The following is an 18,673-nucleotide window of genomic DNA, read 5'->3' as shown; positions in this document are numbered from 1 at the left end:
AACATGTGGATTCATGCAAAGGCAGACAGGCCCTGGAAGCAGCCTCTGGGGGCTGGGGGCAAAGCAGGGGGTGGGAGCTGCCACCATGCTGGAGAAGCAAGGGGACTTTGCCGGGAGACGCGTGCAGACAGCATGCTGCCTTTCTTTGAGCCAGGGAGAGAGGAGACACACAGGGGAGGGAGGGGGTAGAGGTGAAAGAGGTCAGGGGAGGGGAGGGCAGGGGAAGTTTCTAGTCTGCCCGCATCCATCCTTCCATTTCCCCCTGGGTCTGCATAGAGTCCTTCAAGTACTTGCAGAACTTCTGACTTCCTTCTTCCTAGTTTCCATCTTTCTGTCCACAGCTGTGAAGGAACAGGCCTCTCCTCCAACCCTGCCTAGTGCTTCCTGGTTCTAGGCTGAAGGGGAAGGATGTGGGCCCTGGAAGGCTTGCAGTGTGCAGGGGGTGCGAGTGCTTAGAAGGACATGGGAACCACTGACCTGAGGGCTTCAGAGAAATCCTGCCACTTGAAGACCCCATCTCCAGCCCAGATCTTGCCTCTGGACTCCAGATCCCACAACCACCTGCCTACTTGACTTCTTCTGGGGTGCCCATCAAGCCTACTGTGCCCACACTTGTGCTCTTCCCCATTACCTGACTCTCTCCTGGCATTCCCTAACTTCTGTCTCACGGTTCAAGTCAGACTCATATCCTCCAGGTGTCTCTGTCTACCCCCCAGCCCAGACCCGACCCATCTCCAGGTCCTGGAGAGGCCCCTGCTCAGATGGCCAGTCCTCCCATTGTTCCTCCCTCTTCTGATGTCATCTCTCACTGGGATTCCTGGTGCTCACTTCCAGCCCAGCCCCCTGCCTTCCTACTCCCTGCTCTGCAGCTGCAGCGTCTGGTGTAATCGCACTTCCTATCACACCTCCTCTGCTCCAGATCCTCCCAGATTCCCACAACAAGGCCCAGAGTCCTGTCCCCTTCTGACCTTTTCACTTTTTATAGGTCAGCTTTCCTCCACTCTTTGCCCCAGCCCCAGCCTCTCACTTGAAGACCCTGTCCCCTGCATGCTCTGATCTGCCCCAGGACCTTTGCATGTGCTATCCTGGGCCTCCAATGCCCTTTTCTCCTCCTCTCCACCTTGTTAACACTGCTTATACACAGGGCTTATTTAACCAGTGCCTGCCCTCCTCCCCCACCACCACCTGACTGTAGGCGATGCGGCGGGGGAGAGGGCAGTGATGGTGTCTGCCTCTATCCAACCCCCATCTGGGGCACTGAATTGGGGCTCATTAAGTGTCTAGTGGATGAGTGCTTATGTATGGCTAGCTAGCAGGGGAGAGGAGATCCTGGTGCAAAGATGCTATTGCGGGGCATCCTTCAAAGGGGCTCAGGGGAGGGTGGGGGAGGGGCAGAGGCAGGTGGGATTTCTTCTCTCTCTCTCTTTAAAATATTTTAATTTATTTATTTGGCTGCACCAGGTCTTAGCTGCAGCCTGTGGGATATTTCATTTGTGGCATGTGGGATCTTAGTTCCCTGACCGGGGAATCAAACGCAGGCCCCCTGTGCTGTGGGCACGGAATCTTAGCCACTGGACTACCAGGGAAGTCCCCAGGTGGGATTTAACAGAGGGAGGAGTGTGCAGGTATGTAGGGAGCAGAATAAGTGAGGTGAGGGAGAGATGGAGATGGTGCATCCGGGGTGGGGGTGCGGATGTGTGTAGGGTGGATGGATATAACAGAAGGGAGGGACAGTGTGTGTGTGTGTGTGTGTGTGTGTGTGTGTGTGTGTGTTGGGTGGGGGAGGATCAAGACAGGAAGACTGCAAGAGCGAAAAAGAGAAAGGGAAAGAGAGAGAGAGAGAGACAGAGACAGCGACAGAGGGAGACAGAGAGAAAGAGAGGAGGAGAGTCAGAGGCTGAACAGGAAAGAGCAGAGAGCACGTGTGTGTAGGGACTGCATCTGGGTGGGGGAAGGGGGACAGGCGCCCCTGCCTCTTAGGGCTCCACGAGAGGGCGAGAGCTGGCTGGTCCATCTGGAAGCAGCCAGACCTGAGTCCTCGCTTTGCTGTGTCCCCCTCACCTGAGCCTCTTTGCCTGCACACTGCAGGTCCCTCAGACCTCCTCCATCAGACTTGGAGATGCACATCACCGGTCCTCAAGCCCCAAGAGCTCGTGGGCTTGGAATTGGGTGAGGGACTGGTGGCGATTTCCTGGGGCCCCAGGGCTCCACAGAGCTGAACTGGGACAGGAGTGGTGAGAGAGTGGCTGAGGGCTTGGAGTACAGGGCTGTGTGTAAGGAATGGGGTGGGAGACCCAGCCAGCCAGCCTGTCCTATGGGAGGCACTGCCTGGGGGCAAACCCATCCTTTTCTTTGCAAGAGACACAAACCAACCCCAACAGAAAACCCCAACTTAGAAACCCAATAAAAAACAGAGGAAGAGAGACTGTGGGAATGAGGGGAGGAGGGGAGTCAGGAGAGTTTGGAGAGACCAACAGACAGACCCAGTGGGGACAGGGGGGTGCATCAGGCAATCCAAGTTTAAAAAGCCCAGGGCGTGACGTGCAATGCTGATGCGAGAAGATGCGTTCACAGTTAATGTAAGGCATTTAGACTTCAGAAAGAAGTAAGACCAACCGGATTCTAGATGCAGATGTTGAAGATGGAGGGGGAGCGGGCGGGCGGGGGCAGTTGGGGAGGCGTGTTCAGCGTTTTTTAGGTTGATTTGTAACCAGTGCCAAAAAACCAATGGGTTTCGGTTCCCGGGCGGGGAGTGGGGGTGGTGGTGGTGGGTTGGGAGATAGTCATTGGTGTATGAACACACAGACCACGTCATGGATGAACAAATGAATTTCATAGTGCATTTTGATTGGATGAGTTTTTCAGACGGCGTTGTGCCAATATACAGTTTAAAGAGCAGGCATGAAAAGAGACAAGACAAGAAACACAGTCATTATCCATCGCACGCAGGGCAAACCCACGTCACCCCAGCCACTTGGGGGCGCAGCTGAGGCCCAATGGGCCTCACACCCTCTCCCCCTCCCCCGAAACCCTGGGGACTTGCCCTCCCAATGGTCTGGCTCCCCCTGCCTCAGCCTGGCTGAACTCTGCCTTCAGACATAGTGGGCTTACCTGGGAGGCAGAAAGGGGCTGCTGAGGGCTCTTTGCTCAGTAGGGTGACCACCCTCCACCCCCACCACATCCCCACCCTGCCTCCAGGTTGGGAGTTAATCCTCCTAAAAGTAAAAGGGTCCAAATGCCCACCCTCTATCTTTCCCACCAAGTGATTAGAATTCAGGGCTGGGGTGCTGCCTAACAGACCTCAATCCCAAGATCATTCACAGTAATAAGAGCAAGAACAATAATAATAACCACCATTCGTGAACTAATTCCTGGCTGGTTCTGTGCCAAGCACTTTACGTCAAGCACTCTGATTTGTTCAAAGTTGCCCTCTCCTGTCCTAGAGTGTCAGCCCACTGGGGGCAGGCATTCTTGTCTGTTTTGCTCTGTCCTCAGCACCTCTACCAGTGCCTGGCATATAGCAGGTGCTTAATGTGCACTTCTATGAATGTATGGATGAATGTGAGGCTTGCAAGGGTCTGATGAGGTTGGTTATGAAGGTTAGTCCCATATTCAGGATGAGAAGAGGTAATACAAGTTACTCAAGGTCAAACAGCTTGTAGGGAGGGCTGTTTGAGTACTACAATAGTCCTGACATCCCTGAATTGGATCCCATGTCCCATCCTTCCTTCCCACATCTTGCAGTCAGGAGAACAAGCCACTGGGGTCCAATCCTACAGAGCTCTTACTGGCAACTAGAGCCTCAATCAACTTTCTCTACCTGCCCTTCTGGGGTGGTGGGTCACCTCTTCTAAGCTCTTGATCCAGAGAGATTTTGGTTCAAGGCTGTCTTGTCTTTGGGTGGGTGGCAAGGTAATTTTGATTGTCAGGAGGAGCCCAGACCTCTTAAAAACCTAAGACAGACAATGAGGTCTAAGCTCTGGCTCTCTGCCAGGGAGAGGACAGTGGCCAGATGGAGGTACCCCAATGGGGACAGCCCCAAGCTGGGCATGACCTCTCTAGAGGAAGGTGTCAGGGGTAAGACAAGGGAAGGGGGAACTTTTGGTTCACTGGAGCTGAAGGCAAAGAACTGTGGCCAGAATACCACTTGGGTGAGGGTGTTAGGGGATGTGGCAGAGAATGGTCCCTCTTTGGTGAAGCTTCCCAGTTCTATGAGGCTCTATAGGACAGAAAAGGGGCCCAAATGATCCCTTTCTGCCAGGGGCTCAGTTAGGGACACCCCAGGGAACACCAGTGTGACCTCAGGAGTCACCAGGCCTGGCTGCATGCCCTTAGGTGTGTCCCTCATTTTCCTGAGCATTGAGCATCTGTTTCCTCATCTGTGAAATGGGGCAACACCCTCTTCCTTGGGCCTCACCCCACCCAGGTCTACTCTCTGTTCTTCTCTGCCTGTTCTGAGCATCACCCTGGCTTTCTGGCCTCCTGGCTCCTTTCTGGCTGGGTTTGGCCAATGGAAGTGGCTGGCAGGAGATAGAGCGTGGGAGGAGAGAAAGGTAAGGGTATTCCTCTCCTGATGCTCTGTGCCTGCTTTGGCCCTATCTCTGGCAGGTGCTCTGTCCCTCCATGTCCACAGTTTCCACCAGGTAGCTCCTCTCTGACTTCAGCACCTGGGCAGGTAACAGCTCCCCACGGTGACTGGGCTTCTTCCCTTCTGCTCGGTGAATGGTCTCTGCTTTCAGATCGCTTCAGTTGAACCACTAAAGGGATTCTTTTATATGTTCAGCTCTCCAACCTGAACCATGAGTTAATCCACGTAAAATGCTTGGCACAGTGCCTGGCATGAAGTGATTGCATGATTCTTGTCACCTATTATTTTTGTTGTTACTATGACAAGGTTGATACCACCCCTGGCCCCTGGCTCTGACATTCTTTGCCCTTTTGCTTCCTCTGTGAGGATCTCCTACCCTCCCTCCAGCCTCCCAAGGACCTTCAAGCCTGGGCTCACTGGCAAACGGCCAAGGAGGGGGTCTGAGACAGGAGCTCTGGGACCCTGAATCTTCCAGACAAGGGGGAAAGACGATGTGGCCCACAGCCCACCACATTGACATCCAGAGACCCCCCACATTGGGAACCTGCCAGGCCTGGGGATACAGGAAGACACATGTCCTGGGGACCCTCCTAAAGTCCTGGGAAAGGCATCCCCCCATTAACCTGAGGGCCGTGGCTCCCTCCGGCCCATGAGCCAGAAGATGGTTAGTTCAAGCAGGATAGACTTGAAGCTGGTTCCCTTTGGGCCCCCAACACTGTGTTCTGTTTGGAGGGCAGGGCTCAGCCTTGAGATCCTTTAAGTGTCTCCGTTCTCTCAATGAGCTTATCCACAGTATCTATTCATACATCAGTAGCCAAGATGCAGGGAGTTCACGCTGCAGTGCTGGGGGCTTTGCACACCTCCGTCTCCCCACATAGCCCTTCTGAGGGGCTGCCTTGATTCCGGGGGCCCCCCGCTTCTCCCTCTTTGGTCAAGGTCAACTGCTGGCTTGAGCCAGCTGTGGCTGTCGGGACCCTCTGCTTCCCTGTGACCTCCTCCTCACCTCTCCCAGCCCAGCCAAGAACTGCCCGGAGAGAAGCTGGCGGGAAACTTACCCCAAACTCGGTCACGAGGATGTCGGTGATGCTGCCCAGAACAGTCACAAAGTCGAAGATGTTCCAGGCATCGCGAAAATAATTCTAGAATGGGGACCCACAAGATAGAGATGCCAACGCAGGGCTCCAGGGATGGCCCCCATGTCCAGCCCAGGGTGCCCATTAAAGGCACAGTTGCAGACCAGTCTGAGTGCCCGGAACAGTTACAGTCAATCAAATAGCAAAATGTATCTTGCTGCTCAGTTATCATGTGCTCTGAGTGGCCCCTCCCTCCCTGACACCCCCTCTGCCTTCCCATGGCTTGCCTGATCCCAGAGGGGGGCCCTCCAGGTGCTGTTTCAGCCTCACTGGTTGTGGGGAGGGACAGGGCTGCCCTTCTGGGCTGTGCCTTGATTCTCCAACAGTTCCAAGGGTCCCCTGAGACCTTGGATGCACCATAAATGACATCACTGGGATCCTTGCAAAGACCATCAGAGGGAAGGTTTATCACCCATTTTACACAAGGCAACTGAGGCTCAGAGAGCAAAGTTGCTCACCTCAGGCATCACAGAGGTGAAGAGATAGGATTTGAACCCAAATCTGGGCAAGTCCAGTGTCTATGGACAGGACCGTGCTGAATCAGGACTGTGCTTATAGCAAACTTGCTAAGACAATGGCCTCTGGGTTCACATCCCAGCTACACTGTCATCCAGCTGTGTGGCTGTGGATCAATGACTTAAACTCTCTGTGCCTCTATTTCTTAATCTGAAGAAGGAAGACCGTAACAAGGGTACAGCAGCCTTCCGGGCACACATGAGGCTACACTTCCTGGTCACCTTGTGTATCTAGTTACACACAAGGCTCTGAGTCTAGTTACAGCCAATAGGTTGTGAACAAGAGGCAGCATGAGTCACCTCTGGGCAACCACAGTACTCGCCAGAACTCTCTAAGCCCTGGGCCTGGTGACCAGCAATGTTCCAGGTGACAGCTTTTCTGTGAGCCTGGATCTCTGAGTAACTGAAGGCAAACAGCCTCCCACCACTCCTGCTGGGTGTCAACAAACCCTTTGTTGACTGGAGCAACTGAAATGTGGGGTTGTTTGTTACTGCCACTTAATTTGATCTATCCTGACTGATACATCCCTGGGCTGGATTTTGGTGCAACCGGGACACACAGATATAGTCTGTTGTTGTTAAAACACTGAAATATTTCACCCAGTTTGAGCCCACAATGAATAAGCACCTCTGCCTGGATCTAAGGGTGTGGCTCAAATAGCTCTTCTCTCAAGGTTCAGTGGGACCCATGCTAAACACAGGCTTTCCCAGCATTGTCACAAAAGCAGAGGGTGGGTCAGAGCTTGGACCCCATTCTAAGCAGTTAGCTTCTCACCTAAGCATCTCACACAGCAGCAGCCCCTCTGCCTCACAGAGATAGACCTGGGCTTTGGAGCCATGCTTCTCAGGATCAAATTCTTCTAGCATGTATGAATCAAATGTCCTTGGAGTTGGACTGCTTTGGGCTCAAGGCCCTCTTATGGAACATAAGGGTATAACAATCTGATAATGCATGTGAGTCACTGAGTGTGGGGTCTGGTATACAGTAGGGCTTCCCAGGTGGTTCAGCGGTAAAAAATCTGCCTGCCAATGTGGGAGACTCAGAAGATGCTGGTTTGATCTCTGGGTTGGGAAGGTCTCCTGGAGGAGAAAATGGCAACCCATGCCAGTATTCTTGCCTGGAAAATCCCATGGACAGAGGAGCCTGGTGGGCTAGTCCATGGGGTTGCAGAGTCAGGCATGACTGAGCATGCATGCATGCATGCATGCAGGTTCTCAATAGATGGATGCTGTTTTAGGATTGAGAGGAATTCAGGTTCCACTGGCATTTTGGGGTATTTATATAGCTGCTGCTAGGGTCCTACCCAGATGTCCTCATATTTGACTGTACAACCTTGTCATTCTGCCCAGGGGTGTTCTGTAGCAGCATACTTTTTGGGGTAATTAACAGCTTCTTTGGGAGCAGCTCTTCATTATGGCTTATGAGCCCTGGAGGATAAATATCCCAGCTCCCTCACCACGGGTGAGATGACCAGAGTATGTGATCTCTGCTGCCTCTCAGAGGTCCTCCATGGAACTGCACTCCAGTTGCCAGCATTGCTAAGCTGCTCAACAACACATCCTGCACTGGCTACCTTCCCTTCTCTGTCTCACTCCCTCTCTCCCCTACGAGGCTTCCTGGGGTCACCTTTCAGATAAATCCCTTGCACTCAGTTCTTGTCTCAGGCTCTGCTTATGGGGGGCCACAAATACAACTTTCTAGGTGGCTGGCCACATGCTTCAAGCCCCTGGACTAGAAGGTTCCCTTCTATCATTTAAATTCCACATGGGGAACTTGGGGCTTCATCTAAGACTGAAGGGGGAGACTCAGTGCAGAACTGTGCAGGATTATCAGGGGTGGAGGAGATGGGGTTCCAGGCCCTGGCACATTGCATCACTTCACCACCAGAACATTGACTGGGAAAAAAATAAAATCACAAGACACAACTGCACTGGGCAGTTGGGTCCATGCTCATGGTCCCCTCAGCTCCGGCTGGGTGTGTGGTTCTCTCATTTTGTAGATATAGACACAGGGGCAAAGAGGCTGAATGCTTTGCTTTTGGTCACCCTTCTAGAAAGGGGCTGAGGCAGCATTCACACTCAAGTATGGGTGCTCCAGGACTTCCCAGGTGGCTCAGTGATAAAGAACCACCTGCCAATGCAGGAGATGCAGGTTCGATCCCTGGGTCAGGAAGATCCCCTGGAGGAGGGCATGGAAACCCACTCCAGTATTTTCGCTTGGAGAATCCCAAGGACAGAGGAGCCTGAAGGGCTGCCGTCCATGGGGTCGCAAGGGAGTCGGACATGACTGAGTGTCTAAACAACTACATGGGTGCTCCAGAGACTGACTTCTTCCCCGTACATGTTCTGTGATCTGTTCTGGGTCACACAGCCCACAGGTGGAAACCCCTGGACTGGAACTCTTGAGTTGGTGCAGTTGCCCTGACTGTAGAGTTCCTACCCCCTGCCTGGCTGGTCCTCAGCGCAGGACCCAATCAATGGTCCAGACTGTACGCTGGGTTCCCCTGAGTGTCCTCATGAAAAATACCGATTCGGGGGCTCCCAGCCCACTTGGTGAATCAGAACAACTCAAGGTGGATTTGGGGCATCATTCAACTTTAAGTGCTTCTGTTAGTTGCAGGATTGGGAATCACTGCTTTGGAGGAGAAAGGAGGCGTGATGAGCTTTACTGTAACCCTTCCTGGCATTTATTGAGTGCTCAATTCCCTGGTGCCTCAGCGGTAAAGAACCCGCCTGCAATGCAGGAGCCTTCGGAGACTTGGGTTTGATCCCTGGATCAGGAAGATCCCCTGGAGGAGGAAATGACAACCCACTCCAGTAGTCTTGCCTGGAGAATCCCATGGACAGAGGAGCCTGGCAGGCTACAGTCCATAGGGTCTCCACAAAGAGTTGGACGTGACTGAAGCAGCTTAGCACTCAAACCATGCCAGGCTTCCCCTCCTCAGTCTCCAGACTCACATTATTTGCGTTTGGGGTTTGCAAGAGCTCTTCTGAGGGAAACACAGAGGATGGGCTTTTCTTGTGATGGAGGAGAGAGAGGGGAGGTGACACAGCCTGAATATAATCAGACTCGAGGTCTGTCTTGTGTCAAAGCTGACACTTTTTACCACCTCGGGAAGCTGAGGTGAGAACCCAGCCTCCATCTGCTAACACCATGAGCTGCAGGTCATTCTTCTTAGAGAGGTGGGCTAAGCATATTCTCAAGTGCTTGACAGGCAGGCCTCCATATCCTCTGGTCTCACATCTGTGGATTCAACCAACTGCCAATCAAATGGGTTGAGTCCTCAGATGTAGAACCTACAGATATGGAGGGATGACTTACCTGCAACCTCTTGAATGCAGTATGAGAACACCTGATTTGTATCAGTGGCACAGATCGTATTGGCAACCTGGGGGGTCTGCTGTCTACTTTTAAGACAGAAGGAAACTCTAAAGTCCCATTAGCGGCTGGTGAAAAATACAGGTGTAATTTTTTCACATCTCATTTCATGGGTCCCCTCACCCACAACCCCTACCCACAGATCCCTTTGGGGGTCAACAGACCTCAGGTTAAGACCTCTTGCACTGTTAGTGGGTCATGAATTACATTATAAAAAGGAGGGGGCAGTACTTTCCTGACAGTACAGTGGTTAAGACTCTGCTTCCACTGCAGGGGGTGCAGGTTCCATCCCTAGTTGGGGAACTAAGATCTCATATGCTGTGGGACTGGCAAATAAAAAAAGGAGTTGGGGTGGGAACATGGAATCAAGAAAACAGACAACCTCAGAGTATAGGGTATATTCTAACAGGAGATATGGATTCTGAGAAAATTTCATTTCGGTTGTCTGTACTTCTGTGTGGGCTTCCCAGGTGGTGCTAGCAGTAAACAACACACCTGCTAATGCAGGAGACATAAGACATGTGGGTTCCATCCTGGGGTCGGGAAGATCCCCTGGAGGAGGGCATGACAACCCACTCCAGTATCTTGCCTGGAGAATCCCATGGACAGAGCCTGGCAGGCTACTGTCCAGGGGTTGCAAAGAGTTGGACATGACTGAAGCGACTTAGGATGCATGTATGCATGTACTTCTGTGTATTGGGCTCCATTGCAAAGTGTATTTCTTACTGAAGATTGTGGCTAGAACAGTTTGAATGCTATGGACTCGGCTTGTCTGGATCTCTGTTTCCTTATCTCCAAAATAATAATTACCCTCTCTCATCACATCATTTAATATGCAGAGTTTGGTGTTACTTGGTAAGTATGAGAACACCTAAGTATATAGGATATGTGTGAATTGGAGGGATGCTCAAGTCACCACTGGGGTTGGGGGCAGAGGGGCCAGGTGGGGAGACCACCACCAGCACCCAGTATTCCTCCGGGCTTTCCCTTAACCCATAGCTCTAGCCTCATGGCCGGACTTACCAGAATCCCAAAAGCCATGACTTTGAGCACACATTCCAGTGAGAAGAGGGAGGTGAAGACGATGTTGAATACTCTCAGGGCATTTTCATAAGCAACAGAGGCCCCGTAGAACTAGATGAGAAAGGAAGAAGAGAGGTGGGGTCAGTGGGCGTGGTATTGGGGAACACATGTAGGGGTGCAGGGGTGGCTTCATGGCTGTCTTTTCCTAGGGGCAGGCAGGGCTGGGACACTTGGCTTCCTTCTTGAGGTCCTGTGGAGCCAGCCTGAGCCGGAGCCCAGCTCTTCGCTGGCTCAGCTCATCTTTTCACATCAAAGCAAACATTCTTTTCTTGAGCCCTATCTTAACAGCCAAGATCCCAGGACAGCCTGGCCGGATGGGGCTCCTTGTGATGCAGGAGGATGTCTACAGCATCCTCTTTGTAATTTTCAAAAATTTTATGTATTTATTTATGGCTGTGCTCTTTGTTGCTGCTTGGACTTTCTCTAGTTGTGGCGTGTGGGTTTCTCATTGTGGTGGCTTCTCTTGTTGCAAAACATGGACTCTAGGGCACGTGGGCTCAGTGGTTGTGGCTTGAGGGCTTGGCTGCCCCATGGCATATGGAATCTATGGTGGCTCAGATGGTAAAGAATCTGCCTGTGATGCTGAAAACTGGGCTTTGATCACTGGAGAAGGGAATGGCAACCCACTCCAGTATTCTTGCCTAGAGAATTCTATGGACAGAGGAGCCTGGAGGGCTACAGTCCATGGGGTCGCAAGAGTCAGACACGACTGAGCAACTTTCACTTTCATGGGGAATCCACAACCTTTACATCTAACTACCAGGTGGCTCAGTTGATGAAGAATCTGCCTGTAATGCAGGAGACCTGGGTTTGATCCCTGGGTTGGGAAGATCCCCTGGAGTAGGAATTGGCAACCTGTTCCAGTATTCTTGCCTGGAGAATTTCATGGACGGAGGAGCCTGGCAGGCTACAGTCTGTGGGGTCGCAAAGAGTTGGACATGACTGAGCGACTAACACTTTCCCTTTCTTTTCACTTTCACCAGGTTACAGGAAATCCGGCAGATGGAGGAAACCGATGCACCCAGAGGTGAGACAGTTTTCATTTAATTCATCTGGTATCCTCAGAACTTAATAGTGGGGGCGGGCATGGAATGGTTAGGGGGGAGGGGCAGAAGATGGAAATTTAAAAGACAAAAAATTGGAGACCATGTGTAGCCGCTTGGATTTTGGCTCAACAACTCACTGTAAAAGACATTTTGGGGACAACTCAATATGGATCTTCTGGTGTTAACACTAATCTTGTCAAGTATAAGAACATGTGGGAAAATGTTCTGATTTTTTAGAAATGCATGCCGAAGAATTTAAGGGTGAAATAGTGTGCTATCATTTAAAATATTTAAAAAAATAGATGAAATATCCAGAATAGGTACATCCATAGAGACAGAAAGCAGATGAGTGGTTGCCAGGGACTGGGGGGAGGGGGATGGGGAGTGACTGCTAATGGGGATGGGTTTCCTTTTGGAGTGATGGAAAGGTTCTGGAAATTGGGGTGGTGGTTGCAAACATGATGAATGCAATAAATGCCACCATACACTTTAAAATGGGTACTTGTGTTATGTGAATTTCACCTCGATTAAAAAAATGAGAAAAAAAATAGGTGAAGCAAACATAGCAGAAATTCTATATGGGTAACCCTGAGGATGGAGACTGGGTGTTTACAAGAACCTGGATACTCAGGATGTGGCCCAGGGACCTGCAGCATCGGCATCACTGGGATATGGTTAGAAATGCAGAGTCCCAGGCCCACCTGGACCTTCTGAAACAGAATCTGCATTTTAACAAAATGCCCAGATGATCTGGGAGCAGGCTGAGAAGGGCTGTGCTATTCTACCCTTCTCTCTTCTGCTTGTTTACAACTGTTCATGATCCTAACAATGGAAAGATAAAAGCACTTGCTTGTAGAGATGAGTTTTCAGGTGAACACAGGCACTGCTTTTTTGCCTATTCAAAAAAAATCAACAGTTAGGACTTCTCTGGTGGTGCAGTGGATGGGAGTTCCCCTGCCAATGCAGGGGACATGGGTTCGATCCCTGGTCCGGGAAGATTCCACATGCCAACAAGCAACTAAGCCCATTTGCCACAACTACTGAGCCCAGGCACTAGAGCCTGCAAGCCACAACTACTGAAGCCCATATGCCTAGAGCCTGTGCTCCGCAACAAGAGAAGCAACCACAATGAGAAGCCCATGCGCTGCAATGAAGAATAGCCCCCACTTGCTGCCACTAGAGGAAGCCTGTGCGCAGCAATGAAGACCCAGCACAGTCAAAAACAGAAAACATAAGTTAAATAAAATCAACAGCTAAATTTATAGAGTGTTTTTAAGAATCCAGAAATGTGCTAATGTCTTCACAGGAATTTTCTCTTTCAACCCTAATCCCCACCAGGTGTATGGAAGATGCTATTTTTTTAAATAATTCTCATTTCATTGACAGGGAAACCAGGGGCTTTGGAGATGACCACTGCATCTCATGCCACTGGTCACTAGCTCAAGGTTCAGTAGTGAATTAAATGGTAGAGCTGGGCTCAAATTCAGACCTCTGGTCTCCAAAGCACAGGGTAAAAGGTCCTGACTTTTTGCTCTGAAGAGGCTCCTTGGCTCTAAGGGCTACAAGGTCCTTACCTGCCCTCCTCACTTCATTCATCACAAATTTATCAAGGGGCTCTTTTTCCCTTGGAGTCAGGGCCTCTCTGAACCCCTGGAATTTAGTGGTGATCAGGACTTGTCTCAGCCCCTTGGAGCTCACAGGTGGGTGGCAGACTGTCGGACAACCCAATAATGATATTGTGACATGTGAGGTAACAGATAGGAGGGTACTTCCCTGGTAGTCCAGAGGCTAAGACTCTGAGCTCCCAGAGTAGTGGGTGCCAGGTTTGATCTCTGGTCAGGGAACTAGAGCTCTCATGCAAAATTAAGAGTTACTGTGCTGCAATCAAAGATCCCACGTGCTACAACTAAGATATGGCACAGCCAAATAAATAAATAAATAAATATTAAAAAAAAACCAAATAGGATGCTTGCTACGACTTCATATGGTCCTGGGAGGCCAGGGAAGGCTTACCAGAGGAAGGGCTCTGCAGGGGCAGCCGGAAGGGGCTGGCCAGATGGAGCCCTGGGAATCGTGTGACAGGCAGAGGGAATAGCAGGAACAAGGGCTTGGTAACAGAGTGCGGTCTGTCTGGGAAACTTCTAGTGGGTTCCATCTTGCTAGGGAAGGACCGGTGTGTGGGGCAGGGGAGCAGGGGTCGTGGTTAAGCAGCGCCGGGGGAGGAGGGCTCACCTTCATCATGAGCACGATGGTGTTGAGGGCGATCATGGCCATGATGGTATACTCGAAAGGCGGGGACACCACGAACTGCCACATGCGGTACTGGAAACTCTGCTTGTTCTGCGGCATGTGCCGGGTCAGCGGTTTGGCGCTGATGGCGAAGTCAATGCAGGCCCTCTGTGGGAGACAGCCCGGTGGCGTGAGGGCCGGAGGCAGGAGAGAGGTGACTGGACATCCAGCACCCCTCAGCTCACTCAACACAGTTCTCCTGCACATTTGCCCAGACGTCTACTTCTCTTAACCTCTCCTGTTTCCCATAAACTTGCTATGAATGCTTTCTTCTCCTGACAGCTATGGCTCCTTGAGAAGTTACCATCAGCCAAAACTTATGCTTTGGTGATACTGCCCCCACTATCTCATCGAATCCCCTCTGCAAACATGATCAGTGGGTACTATCAGTAGCCCCACTTTACAGATGAGGAAAATAAAGGCCCAGAGAGGTTAAGCCACTTGCCTAAGATGGCACAGCTACCAAGTGGGCGAATCTCAAATTTCAACCAGAGTCTGAATGGTTAAAAGCCTAACCATTCTTTCTTTTCTTAAAAAATTGTTATTGAAGTGTAATTGATTTACAACATTGTATTAATTTCTGCTGCACAGCAAAATGACTCAGTTTTATATATATATATATATATATATATATATATATATAGATAGATAGATATATTCTTTCCATGGGCTTCCATGGTGGCTCAGTCAGTAAAGAATCTGCCTGCAATTCAGGAGGCCCTGGTTCAATCCCTGGGCCAGGAAGATCCCCTGGAGAAGGAAATGGCAACCCTTGCCTGAGAAATCCTGTGGACAGAAAAGCCTGGCTGGCAACAGTCTCTGGGGTCACAAGAGTTGGACACAATTTAGCCACTAAACCACCACCAACATTCTTTTCATATTCTTTTCCATTACAGTTTATCACAGGATGTTGAATATAGTTTCCTGTGCTATACAATAGGACTTTGTTGTTTATCCATTCTATATAGTTTGCTTCTGCTAATTCCAAACTGTCAATCCTTCCCTCCACTCCCCCACCCCCCCACAATGACAAGTCTGTTCTCTACGTCTTGAATATGTTTCCGTTTCGGAGATAGGTTCATTTGTGTTCTATTTTAGATTTCACTTACAAGTGATATCATATGGTATTTGTCTTTCTCTTTCTGACTTATTTTGCTTGGTATGATAATCTCTAGGTCCATCCATGTTGTGAAGCCTAACCACTCCTTCTTACCAAATGTTTAGCTTTTCTTTCTCTTTGAGGGAGGCAGACAGGGAAGAATAATGATTATTTAGTCTTAAGGGCCAACGGAGCAGAGGAAGAATGTATTCTAGGTCCTCTTCCTAGCTTGGATAATTCTAGAAGGGCAAACAGTCATGCTTATACTCTCTGGTGGACTGGATTTTCTTTCATTAATATTCTCCACCCCTCTCTGGGAGAGATTGTACTTCTTTGCTCCACTGAAATCAGATATGGACATGTGACTAGCTCTGGCTAATGTAATGTGAGACGTGACACATGTTTTGCTGTTCTCTTTTTTAATCTGAAGTTTCTCAGAGCGGAACCAGAATAAAGATGACAGGGAGCCTGGATATGCAGTCCAATCTGTTTGTGCATATCTGGCACTGAGATTTTAGGGATGCTTGTTACTGCATCATAACCTAGTCCAAACTGACTGATACATACACAACTCCTCTTTCCTCTGGGAACCCCATGAGGGGCTACCCTTCCTGCAGAGTGGATTCTGCTTAGAGAATGCTGCTGTACCCTCCCCAGATGCCCCCAGAAGCTGGTTCCTCTGTGTGTGTGTGTGAGTGGTGGGATGTCAGTTTCTAAGTGGGGATGCAACTGGAAAGTGGTACCTCATTTTTCTCCAGGCTGTATTCCTCCATCATCTTGTCCCCCTGCTCCTGGAAGGTGATGATGATCAAGGCCACAAAGATATTGACAAAGAAGAAGGGGAACACCACAAAGTAGACAACATAGAAGATGGACATCTCCATGCGGTACCCAGGGCTGGGACCCTGGTTCTCAAAAGTGGCATCCACGGAATGCTTGAGGACCCTGTGAGGACCAGGGTGGGGAGAGGGACAAAGTGAGACAGGGGAACAGGAATGGAGGACAATATCAAGAGGAAACAAAAGAAATGAAGAGTAGTCACTGTTTCTGACGGCGGTCACAGTGGTTACTTTATGAAGCCATAATCTTCCTAACACTTTTTGTCTTTGGGGAGTGTTGACAACAATGTTAGTTACCTCTACTGCCCTGTATTGAGGGCTTATTATGTGCTAGAAAAGATATTCAACACTTTATTTATTTTTCCAGTAACCCTCTCAGGGAGGTTATTACAGGCTCCATTTTGCACACAAGGAAACTGAGGTTCAGCAATTGAAAGTGACTTGCTGTAGATCACCCACTGAGATGGGGTCATGTTGGGATTTGAAAATGGGTTTGTAGTCATGTATGGGAATGGGTAGGGGGTCATGGAGGCAGGGTGTGTGTGTGTATGTATGTGTGTGTGTGTGTATGTGTGCGTGTGTGTATGTGTTCATTTAAGTACAGGTGGTGGTAGGAACTGAGGAGGTGCAATGAGAATGCACATGAGTGTACACATGGCTGCTCTGTACAGTTGCACAGGTCATGCACTGCTCAAGGGCTCTGCATCTAAGTGGCACCATTCACATTGTAGACGTGATGGATTTGTGTGTTAATGATGACAATTTTTTGGCAGGGAGCCATAAAGTGCCTTCTTTGAGCAAGATCATTAAGTATATTATTGCGATGCTTTTCTGACAGATGGAAGTGAAGTCTGTTGAGGAAGGGGTATCTAAAACTTCGCTCAAAGGTGTCTAATGGGCAAGCACTGATCCCAAGTGTGTGGGTACTGTGTATTGGGGAGTAGAGAGGCATGTATTGGCTAGGGTGTTTGGGGAGCGAGGGAAGGAGGTGAGGATGCTGAAGACGCAAGCTGGAATCTTACCAAACCTTCAACTTGCATTCAGCAGAGACCTCTGGGAGGAGGACCGGGACTAGGGTGAGGAGATCGAGGCACTTGCTGAGACACAAATTCAGGGAGTGTCAGACCCCTCAGTAATCGAGATAAATAGCATTTTACCCCAATGTCTAGTATTTTCTGCAATTTTTTTAAAAGTTTTTCTTTGTTTGATGTGGACCATTTTTAAAGCCTTTATTCAATTTGTTACAATATTGCTTCTGTTTTATATTTTTTCAGTTTTTGGCCTTGAGACATGTGAGATTTTAGCTCCCCAACCAGGGATCGAACCTGCACCCCTTGGACTGAAAGGCAGTCTTAACGACTGAACTGCCAGGGAAGTCCCGTTCCTGCAATATTTTAGAAAGTTAAAAAAAATGCCCAAAGGCCCATGATGAACAAAATATCAAGCATTTAAATTCTGGGGACTTCCTTGGTGGTCCAGTGGTTAAGATTCCACACTTCCAATTCAGGTGGTGTGGGTTTGAGCCCTGATTGGGGAACTAAGATCCCACATGCTGTGTGCAGCATGGTCGAAAAAAAAAAAAAAACCTAAAAAAAATTAAATTTTGGGCTTCAATTTTAATTTTGGCATGAGTTAGTCTCACCCATATCACCCTAGCCCTAACCCTGTCTGGGATGGATTGGTCCTGACTTGGAGAATGTTGCACCCACAGCCCCATCTTGGAGGTTTGTGTTCACCAGCACAGAAAGGGTTAAGGGGATGTGACCACTTGTGTATCTATGTGCAGCCTTTCTGCAAATTAGAAACAGTGCTTGTTCTGGGAGCATGAAGGCCCACACACTCAAGGGTTTGGCAAGCAGAGAGATGGCTGGATTTCCACCCTTCGAAGCCCAACCACACGTAGGGGCTGCTGCTCTGGTTCATCTTGCATCTTGCATTGTCCCCACTTCCGGAAGCCAGGAGTGAACCTCTCCTTCCCTCAGACCTTTCTCAGCACTGGACTCTCAGACCCTTTTCTCTCCTGCCCCCTGGGCCCCCCGCCCCTCTGAGCTCCTCCTGTGGGGCTCTCTGCCTGGTCCACTTACTGGGGCCAGCCTTCTCCCGTGGACACGGTGAAGAGGGTCAGCAGTGCCCACAGCACGTTGTCATAATGGAACTCATACTTCTTCCACTCTCGATCCCTCGCCTTCACCTCATTCTTCTCATAGAGGAGGTACTTGCCGCTGCCACGGAAAATGGGGACGGTTAGTAAATGGAGGGGTTTCTCCAGTGGCTCAGTGGTAAAGAATCTGCCTACCAATGCAGGAGACCTCAGTTCCATCCCTGGGTCGGGAAGATCCCCTGGAGGAGGGCAAGGCAACCCACTCCAGTATTCTTGCCTGGGAAATCCCATGGACAGAGGAGCCTGGGGCTACAGTCCATGGGGTTGCAAAAGAGTCGGAGATGACTTAGTGACTGAACAACAACAACAAGGAAACAGAGGGAAACCCGCCTTTGGCTCCAGAGCGACAGAGGAGGAGGGGACCACCAGCCCACACTGCCTCGCACAGCCTGCAAAGCAGCAACACCCCGTTTCTCCCTGGAGCATGTGTGCAGCCACTGGGAGACAAATCCATGGATGCCATGGCCTGAGTTCAGGGGGAGAGGACTCAGACACTCACATCCTTTTCTAACTTGAACACTTCTACTCCCAACGGCGGGAG

General features: G+C 50.1%; 1 protein-coding gene across 3 annotated transcripts in view; it reads right to left on the bottom strand.

Annotated features, from left to right (window-relative positions):
• CACNA1A (calcium voltage-gated channel subunit alpha1 A) overlaps positions 1-18,673 on the bottom strand; it is a 250,656-nt gene that overhangs the window by 30,940 nt on the left and 201,043 nt on the right. For 2 of the 3 annotated variants that reach the window (XM_081495594.1, XM_081495593.1), the window contains 5 exons: positions 18,056-18,193; positions 15,876-16,077; positions 13,977-14,141; positions 10,639-10,749; positions 5,644-5,727 (listed from right to left, as the gene is read on the bottom strand). In XM_081495594.1, the coding sequence (XP_081351720.1) occupies positions 5,644-5,727; positions 10,639-10,749; positions 13,977-14,141; positions 15,876-16,077; positions 18,056-18,193 (700 nt within the window). Of the gene's footprint in view, positions 1-2,616; positions 2,623-5,643; positions 5,728-10,638; positions 10,750-13,976; positions 14,142-15,875; positions 16,078-18,055; positions 18,194-18,673 lie in introns of all 3 variants that reach the window. The other variant, XM_081495595.1, reaches the window with a different exon arrangement.

The sequence above is a fragment of the Giraffa tippelskirchi genome, chromosome 6 (genome assembly GCF_054371585.1).
Source record: "Giraffa tippelskirchi isolate mGirTip1 chromosome 6, T2T-mGirTip1v1.2.pri, whole genome shotgun sequence".
NCBI lineage: Eukaryota > Metazoa > Chordata > Mammalia > Artiodactyla > Giraffidae > Giraffa > Giraffa tippelskirchi.
Note: the sequence above shows the minus strand (reverse complement) of the source record. Positions and strands in the feature narration are given on the sequence as shown.